We start from the raw sequence: 16,979 nt of genomic DNA, 5'->3' as shown, positions 1-16,979 counted from the left end.
CCCCCCCCACCCCCCCCCCCCCCCACCCCCCCCCCCCCCCACCCCCCCCCCCCCCCACCCCCCCCCCCCCCCACCCCCCCCCCCCCCCACCCCCCCCCCCCCCCACCCCCCCCCCCCCCCACCCCCCCCCCCCCCCACCCCCCCCCCCCCCCACCCCCCCCCCCCCCCACCCCCCCCCCCCCCCACCCCCCCCCCCCCCCACCCCCCCCCCCCCCCACCCCCCCCCCCCCCCACCCCCCCCCCCCCCCACCCCCCCCCCCCCCCACCCCCCCCCCCCCCCACCCCCCCCCCCCCCCACCCCCCCCCCCCCCCACCCCCCCCCCCCCCCACCCCCCCCCCCCCCCACCCCCCCCCCCCCCCACCCCCCCCCCCCCCCACCCCCCCCCCCCCCCACCCCCCCCCCCCCCCACCCCCCCCCCCCCCCACCCCCCCCCCCCCCCACCCCCCCCCCCCCCCACCCCCCCCCCCCCCCACCCCCCCCCCCCCCCACCCCCCCCCCCCCCCACCCCCCCCCCCCCCCACCCCCCCCCCCCCCCACCCCCCCCCCCCCCCACCCCCCCCCCCCCCCACCCCCCCCCCCCCCCACCCCCCCCCCCCCCCACCCCCCCCCCCCCCCACCCCCCCCCCCCCCCACCCCCCCCCCCCCCCACCCCCCCCCCCCCCCACCCCCCCCCCCCCCCACCCCCCCCCCCCCCCACCCCCCCCCCCCCCCACCCCCCCCCCCCCCCACCCCCCCCCCCCCCCACCCCCCCCCCCCCCCACCCCCCCCCCCCCCCACCCCCCCCCCCCCCCACCCCCCCCCCCCCCCACCCCCCCCCCCCCCCACCCCCCCCCCCCCCCACCCCCCCCCCCCCCCACCCCCCCCCCCCCCCACCCCCCCCCCCCCCCACCCCCCCCCCCCCCCACCCCCCCCCCCCCCCACCCCCCCCCCCCCCCACCCCCCCCCCCCCCCACCCCCCCCCCCCCCCACCCCCCCCCCCCCCCACCCCCCCCCCCCCCCACCCCCCCCCCCCCCCACCCCCCCCCCCCCCCACCCCCCCCCCCCCCCACCCCCCCCCCCCCCCACCCCCCCCCCCCCCCACCCCCCCCCCCCCCCACCCCCCCCCCCCCCCACCCCCCCCCCCCCCCACCCCCCCCCCCCCCCACCCCCCCCCCCCCCCACCCCCCCCCCCCCCCACCCCCCCCCCCCCCCACCCCCCCCCCCCCCCACCCCCCCCCCCCCCCACCCCCCCCCCCCCCCACCCCCCCCCCCCCCCACCCCCCCCCCCCCCCACCCCCCCCCCCCCCCACCCCCCCCCCCCCCCACCCCCCCCCCCCCCCACCCCCCCCCCCCCCCACCCCCCCCCCCCCCCACCCCCCCCCCCCCCCACCCCCCCCCCCCCCCACCCCCCCCCCCCCCCACCCCCCCCCCCCCCCACCCCCCCCCCCCCCCACCCCCCCCCCCCCCCACCCCCCCCCCCCCCCACCCCCCCCCCCCCCCACCCCCCCCCCCCCCCACCCCCCCCCCCCCCCACCCCCCCCCCCCCCCACCCCCCCCCCCCCCCACCCCCCCCCCCCCCCACCCCCCCCCCCCCCCACCCCCCCCCCCCCCCACCCCCCCCCCCCCCCACCCCCCCCCCCCCCCACCCCCCCCCCCCCCCACCCCCCCCCCCCCCCACCCCCCCCCCCCCCCACCCCCCCCCCCCCCCACCCCCCCCCCCCCCCACCCCCCCCCCCCCCCACCCCCCCCCCCCCCCACCCCCCCCCCCCCCCACCCCCCCCCCCCCCCACCCCCCCCCCCCCCCACCCCCCCCCCCCCCCACCCCCCCCCCCCCCCACCCCCCCCCCCCCCCACCCCCCCCCCCCCCCACCCCCCCCCCCCCCCACCCCCCCCCCCCCCCACCCCCCCCCCCCCCCACCCCCCCCCCCCCCCACCCCCCCCCCCCCCCACCCCCCCCCCCCCCCACCCCCCCCCCCCCCCACCCCCCCCCCCCCCCACCCCCCCCCCCCCCCACCCCCCCCCCCCCCCACCCCCCCCCCCCCCCACCCCCCCCCCCCCCCACCCCCCCCCCCCCCCACCCCCCCCCCCCCCCACCCCCCCCCCCCCCCACCCCCCCCCCCCCCCACCCCCCCCCCCCCCCACCCCCCCCCCCCCCCACCCCCCCCCCCCCCCACCCCCCCCCCCCCCCACCCCCCCCCCCCCCCACCCCCCCCCCCCCCCACCCCCCCCCCCCCCCACCCCCCCCCCCCCCCACCCCCCCCCCCCCCCACCCCCCCCCCCCCCCACCCCCCCCCCCCCCCACCCCCCCCCCCCCCCACCCCCCCCCCCCCCCACCCCCCCCCCCCCCCACCCCCCCCCCCCCCCACCCCCCCCCCCCCCCACCCCCCCCCCCCCCCACCCCCCCCCCCCCCCACCCCCCCCCCCCCCCACCCCCCCCCCCCCCCACCCCCCCCCCCCCCCACCCCCCCCCCCCCCCACCCCCCCCCCCCCCCACCCCCCCCCCCCCCCACCCCCCCCCCCCCCCACCCCCCCCCCCCCCCACCCCCCCCCCCCCCCACCCCCCCCCCCCCCCACCCCCCCCCCCCCCCACCCCCCCCCCCCCCCACCCCCCCCCCCCCCCACCCCCCCCCCCCCCCACCCCCCCCCCCCCCCACCCCCCCCCCCCCCCACCCCCCCCCCCCCCCACCCCCCCCCCCCCCCACCCCCCCCCCCCCCCACCCCCCCCCCCCCCCACCCCCCCCCCCCCCCACCCCCCCCCCCCCCCACCCCCCCCCCCCCCCACCCCCCCCCCCCCCCACCCCCCCCCCCCCCCACCCCCCCCCCCCCCCACCCCCCCCCCCCCCCACCCCCCCCCCCCCCCACCCCCCCCCCCCCCCACCCCCCCCCCCCCCCACCCCCCCCCCCCCCCACCCCCCCCCCCCCCCACCCCCCCCCCCCCCCACCCCCCCCCCCCCCCACCCCCCCCCCCCCCCACCCCCCCCCCCCCCCACCCCCCCCCCCCCCCACCCCCCCCCCCCCCCACCCCCCCCCCCCCCCACCCCCCCCCCCCCCCACCCCCCCCCCCCCCCACCCCCCCCCCCCCCCACCCCCCCCCCCCCCCACCCCCCCCCCCCCCCACCCCCCCCCCCCCCCACCCCCCCCCCCCCCCACCCCCCCCCCCCCCCACCCCCCCCCCCCCCCACCCCCCCCCCCCCCCACCCCCCCCCCCCCCCACCCCCCCCCCCCCCCACCCCCCCCCCCCCCCACCCCCCCCCCCCCCCACCCCCCCCCCCCCCCACCCCCCCCCCCCCCCACCCCCCCCCCCCCCCACCCCCCCCCCCCCCCACCCCCCCCCCCCCCCACCCCCCCCCCCCCCCACCCCCCCCCCCCCCCACCCCCCCCCCCCCCCACCCCCCCCCCCCCCCACCCCCCCCCCCCCCCACCCCCCCCCCCCCCCACCCCCCCCCCCCCCCACCCCCCCCCCCCCCCACCCCCCCCCCCCCCCACCCCCCCCCCCCCCCACCCCCCCCCCCCCCCACCCCCCCCCCCCCCCACCCCCCCCCCCCCCCACCCCCCCCCCCCCCCACCCCCCCCCCCCCCCACCCCCCCCCCCCCCCACCCCCCCCCCCCCCCACCCCCCCCCCCCCCCACCCCCCCCCCCCCCCACCCCCCCCCCCCCCCACCCCCCCCCCCCCCCACCCCCCCCCCCCCCCACCCCCCCCCCCCCCCACCCCCCCCCCCCCCCACCCCCCCCCCCCCCCACCCCCCCCCCCCCCCACCCCCCCCCCCCCCCACCCCCCCCCCCCCCCACCCCCCCCCCCCCCCACCCCCCCCCCCCCCCACCCCCCCCCCCCCCCACCCCCCCCCCCCCCCACCCCCCCCCCCCCCCACCCCCCCCCCCCCCCACCCCCCCCCCCCCCCACCCCCCCCCCCCCCCACCCCCCCCCCCCCCCACCCCCCCCCCCCCCCACCCCCCCCCCCCCCCACCCCCCCCCCCCCCCACCCCCCCCCCCCCCCACCCCCCCCCCCCCCCACCCCCCCCCCCCCCCACCCCCCCCCCCCCCCACCCCCCCCCCCCCCCACCCCCCCCCCCCCCCACCCCCCCCCCCCCCCACCCCCCCCCCCCCCCACCCCCCCCCCCCCCCACCCCCCCCCCCCCCCACCCCCCCCCCCCCCCACCCCCCCCCCCCCCCACCCCCCCCCCCCCCCACCCCCCCCCCCCCCCACCCCCCCCCCCCCCCACCCCCCCCCCCCCCCACCCCCCCCCCCCCCCACCCCCCCCCCCCCCCACCCCCCCCCCCCCCCACCCCCCCCCCCCCCCACCCCCCCCCCCCCCCACCCCCCCCCCCCCCCACCCCCCCCCCCCCCCACCCCCCCCCCCCCCCACCCCCCCCCCCCCCCACCCCCCCCCCCCCCCACCCCCCCCCCCCCCCACCCCCCCCCCCCCCCACCCCCCCCCCCCCCCACCCCCCCCCCCCCCCACCCCCCCCCCCCCCCACCCCCCCCCCCCCCCACCCCCCCCCCCCCCCACCCCCCCCCCCCCCCACCCCCCCCCCCCCCCACCCCCCCCCCCCCCCACCCCCCCCCCCCCCCACCCCCCCCCCCCCCCACCCCCCCCCCCCCCCACCCCCCCCCCCCCCCACCCCCCCCCCCCCCCACCCCCCCCCCCCCCCACCCCCCCCCCCCCCCACCCCCCCCCCCCCCCACCCCCCCCCCCCCCCACCCCCCCCCCCCCCCACCCCCCCCCCCCCCCACCCCCCCCCCCCCCCACCCCCCCCCCCCCCCACCCCCCCCCCCCCCCACCCCCCCCCCCCCCCACCCCCCCCCCCCCCCACCCCCCCCCCCCCCCACCCCCCCCCCCCCCCACCCCCCCCCCCCCCCACCCCCCCCCCCCCCCACCCCCCCCCCCCCCCACCCCCCCCCCCCCCCACCCCCCCCCCCCCCCACCCCCCCCCCCCCCCACCCCCCCCCCCCCCCACCCCCCCCCCCCCCCACCCCCCCCCCCCCCCACCCCCCCCCCCCCCCACCCCCCCCCCCCCCCACCCCCCCCCCCCCCCACCCCCCCCCCCCCCCACCCCCCCCCCCCCCCACCCCCCCCCCCCCCCACCCCCCCCCCCCCCCACCCCCCCCCCCCCCCACCCCCCCCCCCCCCCACCCCCCCCCCCCCCCACCCCCCCCCCCCCCCACCCCCCCCCCCCCCCACCCCCCCCCCCCCCCACCCCCCCCCCCCCCCACCCCCCCCCCCCCCCACCCCCCCCCCCCCCCACCCCCCCCCCCCCCCACCCCCCCCCCCCCCCACCCCCCCCCCCCCCCACCCCCCCCCCCCCCCACCCCCCCCCCCCCCCACCCCCCCCCCCCCCCACCCCCCCCCCCCCCCACCCCCCCCCCCCCCCACCCCCCCCCCCCCCCACCCCCCCCCCCCCCCACCCCCCCCCCCCCCCACCCCCCCCCCCCCCCACCCCCCCCCCCCCCCACCCCCCCCCCCCCCCACCCCCCCCCCCCCCCACCCCCCCCCCCCCCCACCCCCCCCCCCCCCCACCCCCCCCCCCCCCCACCCCCCCCCCCCCCCACCCCCCCCCCCCCCCACCCCCCCCCCCCCCCACCCCCCCCCCCCCCCACCCCCCCCCCCCCCCACCCCCCCCCCCCCCCACCCCCCCCCCCCCCCACCCCCCCCCCCCCCCACCCCCCCCCCCCCCCACCCCCCCCCCCCCCCACCCCCCCCCCCCCCCACCCCCCCCCCCCCCCACCCCCCCCCCCCCCCACCCCCCCCCCCCCCCACCCCCCCCCCCCCCCACCCCCCCCCCCCCCCACCCCCCCCCCCCCCCACCCCCCCCCCCCCCCACCCCCCCCCCCCCCCACCCCCCCCCCCCCCCACCCCCCCCCCCCCCCACCCCCCCCCCCCCCCACCCCCCCCCCCCCCCACCCCCCCCCCCCCCCACCCCCCCCCCCCCCCACCCCCCCCCCCCCCCACCCCCCCCCCCCCCCACCCCCCCCCCCCCCCACCCCCCCCCCCCCCCACCCCCCCCCCCCCCCACCCCCCCCCCCCCCCACCCCCCCCCCCCCCCACCCCCCCCCCCCCCCACCCCCCCCCCCCCCCACCCCCCCCCCCCCCCACCCCCCCCCCCCCCCACCCCCCCCCCCCCCCACCCCCCCCCCCCCCCACCCCCCCCCCCCCCCACCCCCCCCCCCCCCCACCCCCCCCCCCCCCCACCCCCCCCCCCCCCCACCCCCCCCCCCCCCCACCCCCCCCCCCCCCCACCCCCCCCCCCCCCCACCCCCCCCCCCCCCCACCCCCCCCCCCCCCCACCCCCCCCCCCCCCCACCCCCCCCCCCCCCCACCCCCCCCCCCCCCCACCCCCCCCCCCCCCCACCCCCCCCCCCCCCCACCCCCCCCCCCCCCCACCCCCCCCCCCCCCCACCCCCCCCCCCCCCCACCCCCCCCCCCCCCCACCCCCCCCCCCCCCCACCCCCCCCCCCCCCCACCCCCCCCCCCCCCCACCCCCCCCCCCCCCCACCCCCCCCCCCCCCCACCCCCCCCCCCCCCCACCCCCCCCCCCCCCCACCCCCCCCCCCCCCCACCCCCCCCCCCCCCCACCCCCCCCCCCCCCCACCCCCCCCCCCCCCCACCCCCCCCCCCCCCCACCCCCCCCCCCCCCCACCCCCCCCCCCCCCCACCCCCCCCCCCCCCCACCCCCCCCCCCCCCCACCCCCCCCCCCCCCCACCCCCCCCCCCCCCCACCCCCCCCCCCCCCCACCCCCCCCCCCCCCCACCCCCCCCCCCCCCCACCCCCCCCCCCCCCCACCCCCCCCCCCCCCCACCCCCCCCCCCCCCCACCCCCCCCCCCCCCCACCCCCCCCCCCCCCCACCCCCCCCCCCCCCCACCCCCCCCCCCCCCCACCCCCCCCCCCCCCCACCCCCCCCCCCCCCCACCCCCCCCCCCCCCCACCCCCCCCCCCCCCCACCCCCCCCCCCCCCCACCCCCCCCCCCCCCCACCCCCCCCCCCCCCCACCCCCCCCCCCCCCCACCCCCCCCCCCCCCCACCCCCCCCCCCCCCCACCCCCCCCCCCCCCCACCCCCCCCCCCCCCCACCCCCCCCCCCCCCCACCCCCCCCCCCCCCCACCCCCCCCCCCCCCCACCCCCCCCCCCCCCCACCCCCCCCCCCCCCCACCCCCCCCCCCCCCCACCCCCCCCCCCCCCCACCCCCCCCCCCCCCCACCCCCCCCCCCCCCCACCCCCCCCCCCCCCCACCCCCCCCCCCCCCCACCCCCCCCCCCCCCCACCCCCCCCCCCCCCCACCCCCCCCCCCCCCCACCCCCCCCCCCCCCCACCCCCCCCCCCCCCCACCCCCCCCCCCCCCCACCCCCCCCCCCCCCCACCCCCCCCCCCCCCCACCCCCCCCCCCCCCCACCCCCCCCCCCCCCCACCCCCCCCCCCCCCCACCCCCCCCCCCCCCCACCCCCCCCCCCCCCCACCCCCCCCCCCCCCCACCCCCCCCCCCCCCCACCCCCCCCCCCCCCCACCCCCCCCCCCCCCCACCCCCCCCCCCCCCCACCCCCCCCCCCCCCCACCCCCCCCCCCCCCCACCCCCCCCCCCCCCCACCCCCCCCCCCCCCCACCCCCCCCCCCCCCCACCCCCCCCCCCCCCCACCCCCCCCCCCCCCCACCCCCCCCCCCCCCCACCCCCCCCCCCCCCCACCCCCCCCCCCCCCCACCCCCCCCCCCCCCCACCCCCCCCCCCCCCCACCCCCCCCCCCCCCCACCCCCCCCCCCCCCCACCCCCCCCCCCCCCCACCCCCCCCCCCCCCCACCCCCCCCCCCCCCCACCCCCCCCCCCCCCCACCCCCCCCCCCCCCCACCCCCCCCCCCCCCCACCCCCCCCCCCCCCCACCCCCCCCCCCCCCCACCCCCCCCCCCCCCCACCCCCCCCCCCCCCCACCCCCCCCCCCCCCCACCCCCCCCCCCCCCCACCCCCCCCCCCCCCCACCCCCCCCCCCCCCCACCCCCCCCCCCCCCCACCCCCCCCCCCCCCCACCCCCCCCCCCCCCCACCCCCCCCCCCCCCCACCCCCCCCCCCCCCCACCCCCCCCCCCCCCCACCCCCCCCCCCCCCCACCCCCCCCCCCCCCCACCCCCCCCCCCCCCCACCCCCCCCCCCCCCCACCCCCCCCCCCCCCCACCCCCCCCCCCCCCCACCCCCCCCCCCCCCCACCCCCCCCCCCCCCCACCCCCCCCCCCCCCCACCCCCCCCCCCCCCCACCCCCCCCCCCCCCCACCCCCCCCCCCCCCCACCCCCCCCCCCCCCCACCCCCCCCCCCCCCCACCCCCCCCCCCCCCCACCCCCCCCCCCCCCCACCCCCCCCCCCCCCCACCCCCCCCCCCCCCCACCCCCCCCCCCCCCCACCCCCCCCCCCCCCCACCCCCCCCCCCCCCCACCCCCCCCCCCCCCCACCCCCCCCCCCCCCCACCCCCCCCCCCCCCCACCCCCCCCCCCCCCCACCCCCCCCCCCCCCCACCCCCCCCCCCCCCCACCCCCCCCCCCCCCCACCCCCCCCCCCCCCCACCCCCCCCCCCCCCCACCCCCCCCCCCCCCCACCCCCCCCCCCCCCCACCCCCCCCCCCCCCCACCCCCCCCCCCCCCCACCCCCCCCCCCCCCCACCCCCCCCCCCCCCCACCCCCCCCCCCCCCCACCCCCCCCCCCCCCCACCCCCCCCCCCCCCCACCCCCCCCCCCCCCCACCCCCCCCCCCCCCCACCCCCCCCCCCCCCCACCCCCCCCCCCCCCCACCCCCCCCCCCCCCCACCCCCCCCCCCCCCCACCCCCCCCCCCCCCCACCCCCCCCCCCCCCCACCCCCCCCCCCCCCCACCCCCCCCCCCCCCCACCCCCCCCCCCCCCCACCCCCCCCCCCCCCCACCCCCCCCCCCCCCCACCCCCCCCCCCCCCCACCCCCCCCCCCCCCCACCCCCCCCCCCCCCCACCCCCCCCCCCCCCCACCCCCCCCCCCCCCCACCCCCCCCCCCCCCCACCCCCCCCCCCCCCCACCCCCCCCCCCCCCCACCCCCCCCCCCCCCCACCCCCCCCCCCCCCCACCCCCCCCCCCCCCCACCCCCCCCCCCCCCCACCCCCCCCCCCCCCCACCCCCCCCCCCCCCCACCCCCCCCCCCCCCCACCCCCCCCCCCCCCCACCCCCCCCCCCCCCCACCCCCCCCCCCCCCCACCCCCCCCCCCCCCCACCCCCCCCCCCCCCCACCCCCCCCCCCCCCCACCCCCCCCCCCCCCCACCCCCCCCCCCCCCCACCCCCCCCCCCCCCCACCCCCCCCCCCCCCCACCCCCCCCCCCCCCCACCCCCCCCCCCCCCCACCCCCCCCCCCCCCCACCCCCCCCCCCCCCCACCCCCCCCCCCCCCCACCCCCCCCCCCCCCCACCCCCCCCCCCCCCCACCCCCCCCCCCCCCCACCCCCCCCCCCCCCCACCCCCCCCCCCCCCCACCCCCCCCCCCCCCCACCCCCCCCCCCCCCCACCCCCCCCCCCCCCCACCCCCCCCCCCCCCCACCCCCCCCCCCCCCCACCCCCCCCCCCCCCCACCCCCCCCCCCCCCCACCCCCCCCCCCCCCCACCCCCCCCCCCCCCCACCCCCCCCCCCCCCCACCCCCCCCCCCCCCCACCCCCCCCCCCCCCCACCCCCCCCCCCCCCCACCCCCCCCCCCCCCCACCCCCCCCCCCCCCCACCCCCCCCCCCCCCCACCCCCCCCCCCCCCCACCCCCCCCCCCCCCCACCCCCCCCCCCCCCCACCCCCCCCCCCCCCCACCCCCCCCCCCCCCCACCCCCCCCCCCCCCCACCCCCCCCCCCCCCCACCCCCCCCCCCCCCCACCCCCCCCCCCCCCCACCCCCCCCCCCCCCCACCCCCCCCCCCAGGCTGATGGGAATTGTAGTTCCTGAACATCTGGAGAGCCGCAGGTTCCCTACCCCTGGTCTAGAAATTCTACAGCAGACCGACAGTCCAGGATGGTAATTTAGAGAAGAGGAGGAGTTTGGATTTATATCCCCTCTTTCTCTCCTGTAAGGAGACTCAAAGGGGCTTACAATCTCCTTTCCCTTCCCCCACAACAACACACTGTGAGGTGTGTGGGGCTGAGAGAGCTCCGAAGAACTGTGACTAGCTGAAGGTCACCCAGCTGGTGTGTGTGGGAGTGCACAAGCTAATCTGGTTCACCAGATAAGCCTCCACAGCTCAAGCGGCAGAGCAGGGAATCAAACCCGGTTCCCCAGATTAGAGTGCACCTGCTCTTAACAACCACACTGGCTCAATAGTAAGATTAATGATTCATTTTTGGATTCTCTAAGGTTGCTTTGTATTAGTTTTTTCGCAGACTAAATGAGACATTGCCCCCTTTGAGGTTTGGGACTAAAGCTTCTCTCTCTTTGTGAGAACTGAATATACAACTGGGGTTTTTTGGTCAAGGAGTCATCAATTCAGACAACTAGAATGTATTTTTTGAGTTTTGTTTGTTTTCTGGACAGCTACCGGGAGCCTGGAAATTTTGACAAGGTCAGGCATTTATCCGGATGCAGACTAATTCTGTGGTCCTTTTCGACCTATGTACACTTCAGGAGCTATAGTTGATTCATGTTTGCGTGGCTGGATATGAAAAATGCGTTGATACTGTACCGATGCATACTCTCATGACATTGTACAGCTCTCCACAGCGTTTGTAAATAACACCAGAGCGTCTTATATGTTAAAAATTGTGTTTTCTTGTTACTAGCCACTTTCAGTGTAATTAAATTTAGTGCATACCGTCTTGGTACACTGCCCCCCCCCCCCCCCGCCCGCCCAAATGATCCAATCCAACCCCCTCCCCTGGAGGAATACACAGTCACAGCACTCCGGACTGACAGCCATTCATCCTCTGTTTAAAAGCCTCCAAAAGAAGAGACTCCACCCCACTCCAAGGCAGCGTATTCTACGGTCAAAAAGCCCTTACTGTCAGCAAGTTCTTCATAATGTTAAGGGGAAATCTCTTTTCCCCATATTGCCCGGTTAGGCTCCTCCGAGGAGGACCTACTCGTGATCCCTGGCCCAAAAATGATCAGGCTGGCCTCGACGAGGGGCAGGGCCTTTTCAGCCCTGGCCCCTACCTGGTGGAACAGGCTCCCTAGGGAGATCAGGGCCCTGCGGGACTTACAGAGTTTCCGCAGGGCCTGCAAGACGGACCTGTTCCGCCAGGCGTTTGGCCAGCCTGGTTAAAAATACATCTACTGTGTCATCTGGCCTCCAGTGGGCACAAGGGGGGAGGGAGGTAGCTAGACGCCATCCACATTTTTAATGGGTTCTGTTTTTATGTAATTGGTATTTAAATTATGTTTTAATGTATGTTTTAACCTGTTGTGAACCGCCCTGAGCCCTCAGGGGGAGGGCGGTATACAAAACTAATAATAAATTAAACTTTTTTTTTAAATTACTCTTTGTCCTAGTCTCTGGAGCAGAACACAAGCTTTCACCATTTTCAACATGACCTCCCTCCAAGTATTTGAACATGGCTATCATGTCACCCCTTAACCTTCCCTTTACCAGACTAAACATACTCAGCTCCCTAAGAGACTCTCCTCATAGGGCATGGAATCCAGACCTTTTACCATTTTGGTCGCCTTCCTCTGAACCTGTTTGAGCTGATCAATATCCTTCATGAATTGCGGTGCCCAAGACTGCACACAGTATTCCAGGCGAGGTCTAACCAATGCAGAATAGAGAGGTACAATTACATCCCTTGATCTAGACCAGTGGTGGAGAACCTATGGCACGGGTGCCAGAGGTGGCACTCAGAGCCTTCTCTGTGGGCATGCGCAAACAGAGTCCCCCCCCCCCCCGCCACATCTAGGCTGGCCTGAGTCGCTAGGCTCAATTATTAGCATTAAACCTAATATCTAGTTTTGAGGAAGCAGTGTAGGTAACCCTGTTAAGCGCTGTTAAACCCCACTGATTTTCATGCGAATAACTAAAGCGCGATCCTTTACCTGGGAGTAAGCTCAGTTGCTGGCAATGGGGCTTGCTTCTGAGTCAACCCTCCTAGGGTCGTGATTCACCCGTTGGAAGAGTTGCACAGTCGCCTCAAAGCAAAGCCACCGACTACCACCAAGCTTACTCCCAAGTAACGCACGCCTCGGAGCCAACCGTTTTTTTCTAAACTAAAACCTCAGTATTCAGGTTAAACTGCCGTGTTGGCACTTTGCGATCAATAAGTGGGTTTTGCGTTGCAATTTGGGCACTCGGTCTCGAAAAGGTTCGTCATCACTGATCTAGACATTATACTCCACTTGAGGCAGCCCAGTATCACATGGTCTATCTCGGCTGCGGCATGTTCAGTTTGTGGTCTACTAAGACTACCAGATCCCTTTCACATGTCCTGTTGTCAAGCCAGGTGTAACACATCCTACACCTGTGCATTTTATTTTTTCTGCCTAAATGTATCTTACATTTATCTCTACTGAAATTCTTTTTTGTTATTTTTGGCCCAGCTCTCTGATCTGTCCAGGTCATTTTGAATTCTGACCCTGTCCTCTGGGGCATTAGCAACCCTTCCTAATTGGGTGTCATCTGCAAATTTGACCAGCATGCGCTCTGTTCCATCATCCAAGTCACTGATAAAAATATTGAATAGCACTAGGCCCGGGACAGAACCCTGCGGCACCCCAGTAGTCAAATAAATGCAAGTAAATAAATATAAACAAATAAATTTAGCAAGGTAAGAGGGGGACTGGGGCATCTACCCACTGGGCTAAAAATCCTCACCTTGGCAGCTTTCACCTCTTTCCGAGTCCCAGAGATCGTGATAAGCCGGGTGAGCGAGAAGTTTGCGCCATCTTGCCGGTCACAGTTCACCTGGGCTCCAGTGCTCCGGCAGATGGACCGCACCGTCTCCCCACCTCTGCCTGGGAGAAGAACAAGAGAGGGGCTGTATCAGCTGGTGGGCTTTAGGGGCCACAGAAAATAGGTGCTGGGGCTGAGAAGGGGATACGTCCAGAGCCTTCTCCTGTAAGGAAGAGGGCCGGTTGAACGGAGAGGCATCAGAGCAGGAAGGAAGACTGCAGAGAGGGGCAAAGTCCAAATGCACTGCTGAATCCTCTTTTTCAAAAATGCCCAGCTGTAACATCTAAAAAAAGGTAAAGTTTCCCCTTCAGTCGTATACGACCCTGGGGTACCACTGCGAGCAGTGATTTTATAGGCAAGGCTCTTTGTGGGGTAGTTTGCCATTGCTTTCCCCGGCTATTCTTTACCCCCTAGCTATGAGCTAGGTACTCATTTACGGACCAAGAAATGGATGGATGGCTGAGTTGACCATAAGCCAGCTGACGGGACATCTGACCCACAGGGGGCTCGAACTCCTGACTGTATGAGGGGCAGGGCAAGCTCTTAACCGCTACATCTAGATGAGGCTAAATGGACATTTGACAGCAAGAATGACTCTTGTGCACTTTGGCAAGTCACAAAAGGGAAGGTAGGAAAGGATGCACCTGTGGGTGGCTCTTGTGGCCCTTGCTTACAGGCCCAGAAAAATACCAGTCGTTGCTTTGGGGTCAGGAGAGAATCTTCCTCCAGGGCAGACAGGCCAGGGATCCCGGTTTGCTGTCTCCCTCTGCACATGGAAAGTGGGCGACTGGGGGAGGTATTTTTGAATGCCTGGTGTGGTGCAGGTAATTCTTCCAGCTGTATGCTTCTGAGCTCACTGCCCCTGCATGTACTCTTCAGCCTCTGGACATTCTGTGGCAGCTCTCCCCTTCCTGCCTCTCTGTGGGGGAACTGAGGATGCGCCTCCACCATGTTTGGCTGCAGGATATGTCTCTCCAAGCTTGAAAAGAATTGTGGCACAAATCCCCTTGGCTACTGCCAGCTCCCAGATGCTGGGAACGGGTGTCTGCAGCCAAGTATGGAAGCAGTCTGGTGTAGGCACCTTGGTCTATTGATCAAGAGGCGAAGAGAAGGGTTAGTTTTTAGACCCTGCTGTTTCTTTACCTTTAAAGAGTCTCAAAGGGGCTTGCAATCACTTTTCCTTTCCCTCGCTGAAACAAATACCTTGGGAGGTAGGTGGGGCTGAGAGAGTTCTGAGAACTGTGACTAGTCCGAGCAGGTGAGAACCAGTGTGATGTAGTGGTTAAGAGGAGGTGGACTCTAATCTGGAGAACTGGGCTTGATTCCCCACTCCTCCACATAGGTGGTGGACTCTTATCTGGTGAACCAGATTTGTTTCCCCACTCCTCATATGAAGCCTGCTGGGTGACCTTGGGGTAGTTACAGTTCTTCCGAACTCTCAGCCCCACCTTCCTCACAAGGTGTTTGTTGTGGGGAGAAGAAGGGAAAGGAGTTTGTAAGCTCCTCTGAATCTCCACACAGGAGAGAAAAGGGGGATATACATCCAAACTCTTGTTCCTTAGCGTGGTGTAGTGGTTAAGAGCAGGTGGATTCTAATCTGGAGAACCGGGTTTGATTCCCCAGTCCGCCACCTGAGTGGCATTGGCTTATCTGGTGAACCAGATGTGTTTCCACACTCCTATGGGCTAGTCACAGTTCTTGTGCTAGACACAGTTCTTGGGAACTCTCTCAGCCCCATCTACCTCACAAGGTGTCTGTTGTGGGGAGAGGAAGGGAAAGGAGCTTGTCAGCCACCTTGAGTCTTCTTACAGGAGAGAAAGGTGGGATGTTTTATTGTGTTTTAATGTTGTAACCTGCTCTGAGCCCTTTAGGATAGAGTGGCGTAAAATGTGATTAAATAAATAAATAAATATCCAAACTCTTCTTCTTCATGTGGAGGAGTGGGGAAATCGAACCTGGTTCTCTAGATTAGAGTCTGCCGCTTACAACCGCTAGAGGCAGCCAAACAAGTTCGGCAGAACATCTCGGCTCCGGATTCTTCGCCAGCTGTCAGTCAGCACATATCCGGCTCAATCCCGAACCCCAGCATCCTTGTGCAGGCAAGCGACATGAGAGAACCCCAGGGTCTGACGGCATGATCGAATCTGGAACCTTCAGTCTGCTGACCACACCAGACCCTGGTCATGAGATCGGTATCCGCATCGGTGCCCACTCAGATGCCACCCCGAAGTGCCCAATAAGGAAGAAGAGCAAATACCAATGATCCGCCCGACAGCTCGGTGGGGAACGTGCATCTTCTCCTCCACTGGCAAGTTGTCGGCCAGGATCTGGTGGATGGCGGCTTTGGCCTTGCAGACCTGGACGGGGGAGCCGAAGATCAGGATTCGCTTGTCCTCATCGGACACATCCAAGTCGACGTCTATGCGGGCACGGGTGTTCTTTCTCAGCTGGGGGAGCCGAGAGGATCAGCAGGATCAGCCACAGATAGGAAGTAAAGAGGTCAGAAGGTTAAGCAACATCCCAAGACAGTAGCATCTTTTAGCGCCACGGGATAAGCCCAGAGGAAAGCACAAACCTGGCCTCCCCCATCCTGTGACCCACCTCTCCCTGCTTCCATATGCTTCATTCACTCTACTTTGGGAAGCAAGATGCCCTTCACCTCCTCCCAATACACACACCGGGCCAGACGGTTAGAGCTATCCCCAAAACATCCTTAAGTGAGAACTGTCATAAGAGACAGTTGTAATAATGTATAGTCCCCCATCAGTCACAGCTTTCCACGATGCTTTGATCACACAGCCACTATTGAGAACAGATCTGTCCTCTCCAATTCTTTAGACCCAGAAAAGAGCTGGAGCATCCGCCATTAAGTCCCTTAACGGGATTCATCGCCTACCCACTTTCATGCCACCTGCCTCTAAGGCCCGACTGCATTTCAAAAACCTTACCTGCTTGATGGTAGCTCCTTGGCGGCCGATCAGCAGCTTCACCGCATCCTTCGGCACCGTCATCTCGACCTGGATCTCCTCGCCCACGAAGGTGACCCGCTCCTCTAGAGGCGACAAGCAGAGAGGCAAGTCGAGCGTCCACCAGGCCCTCCCTCCCCGTTTAACTGAACGATGAGGAGCTACGGGGCATTTTTCAGACACGTTATCAATCTGCACGGGAGATGCGGAGTCAGCACCCTGTTGAGAACCAACTGCTCACCACAGATCGTGGCGCCAGCTCTTCGGCCCTCATGTCAGGATGGGGCCTGCCATCCACACAGGGGCTAAGGTGCAAAGACTCACGCCACCTGGTAGGGAAGGGGGAAGCTGTCTTCTCCTCTGATATGTTAGTGGACCTTTCCTGCTCTTTTGTTTTCCTTTGATGCTTACAACTGTAGCTGACTTACGCAACCCTGGCACCAGTGGTGGGATCCAAAATTTTTAGTAACAGGTTCCCATGGTGGTGGGATTCAAACTGTGGCGTAGTGCCAATGGGGCTGGGCGGGGCACGACGGGGGCGTGGCTGGGCATTCCGGGGGTGGGGCATTCCTGGGCTGGGCTGTGGCAAGGATGCAGCCACTGCGCCGGTCCTTGGGCGGGAAACGAATGCACGCAGGCGCAGGCTGCCACGCACGCCGGTGCACCTCCTGCTAGACTGCTTCAAGTTCTGGGCGCTACTGCTGAGAGGAGGGCATAACTAAGGCAAAAATCATGTGGCAAAATCACCAATTAGTAACCCCCTCTCGGCACACACAAATAATTAGTAACCTACTCTCGGGAACCTGTGAGAACCTGCTGGATCCCCCCTCTGCCTGGCACCGACCCAGCAGGTGGTTGGACACTATCGCTGCACTGTCCGCGAGGAGCTCGACTCACAGACACCCGTCTTTCCGCTGTAACAGTCTCACATTCCATGGGGACCAAAGGGGGCGGGGGGTTCTGGCGGGAAAACCACAGGGATAAACGTAACCATTTTACTATAGCCCGCCAGAAGTGGCTTTGCCAAGTCAGGTACCAGCTGTGTTCAGTAAAGATTTCTGATCAAGAAATCCCCCATCGTTCCTTACAGCCGGGACTTCCATCACTCGACAATTTACATAAGAGCCGTTGCTCTCCCAATAGCCAAGGATTTTACCACTTGGCAATTACATCAGAGCCAGC

The 16,979-nt window shown here is 75.6% G+C and overlaps 1 protein-coding gene across 1 annotated transcript in view; it reads right to left on the bottom strand.

The window, feature by feature from the left end:
* TDRKH (tudor and KH domain containing) overlaps window positions 1-16,979 on the bottom strand; it is a 33,170-nt gene that overhangs the window by 11,040 nt on the left and 5,151 nt on the right. The window contains exons 3-5 of the mRNA XM_048503821.1: window positions 15,780-15,883; window positions 15,089-15,278; window positions 12,754-12,893 (exon numbers count right to left, since the gene is read on the bottom strand). Of these exons, the coding sequence (XP_048359778.1) occupies window positions 12,754-12,893; window positions 15,089-15,278; window positions 15,780-15,883 (434 nt within the window). The remainder of the gene's footprint in view (window positions 1-12,753; window positions 12,894-15,088; window positions 15,279-15,779; window positions 15,884-16,979) is intronic.

Source organism: Sphaerodactylus townsendi, linkage group LG01 (assembly GCF_021028975.2).
Source record: "Sphaerodactylus townsendi isolate TG3544 linkage group LG01, MPM_Stown_v2.3, whole genome shotgun sequence".
Taxonomy (NCBI): Eukaryota; Metazoa; Chordata; class Lepidosauria; order Squamata; family Sphaerodactylidae; genus Sphaerodactylus; species Sphaerodactylus townsendi.
Note: the sequence above shows the minus strand (reverse complement) of the source record. Positions and strands in the feature narration are given on the sequence as shown.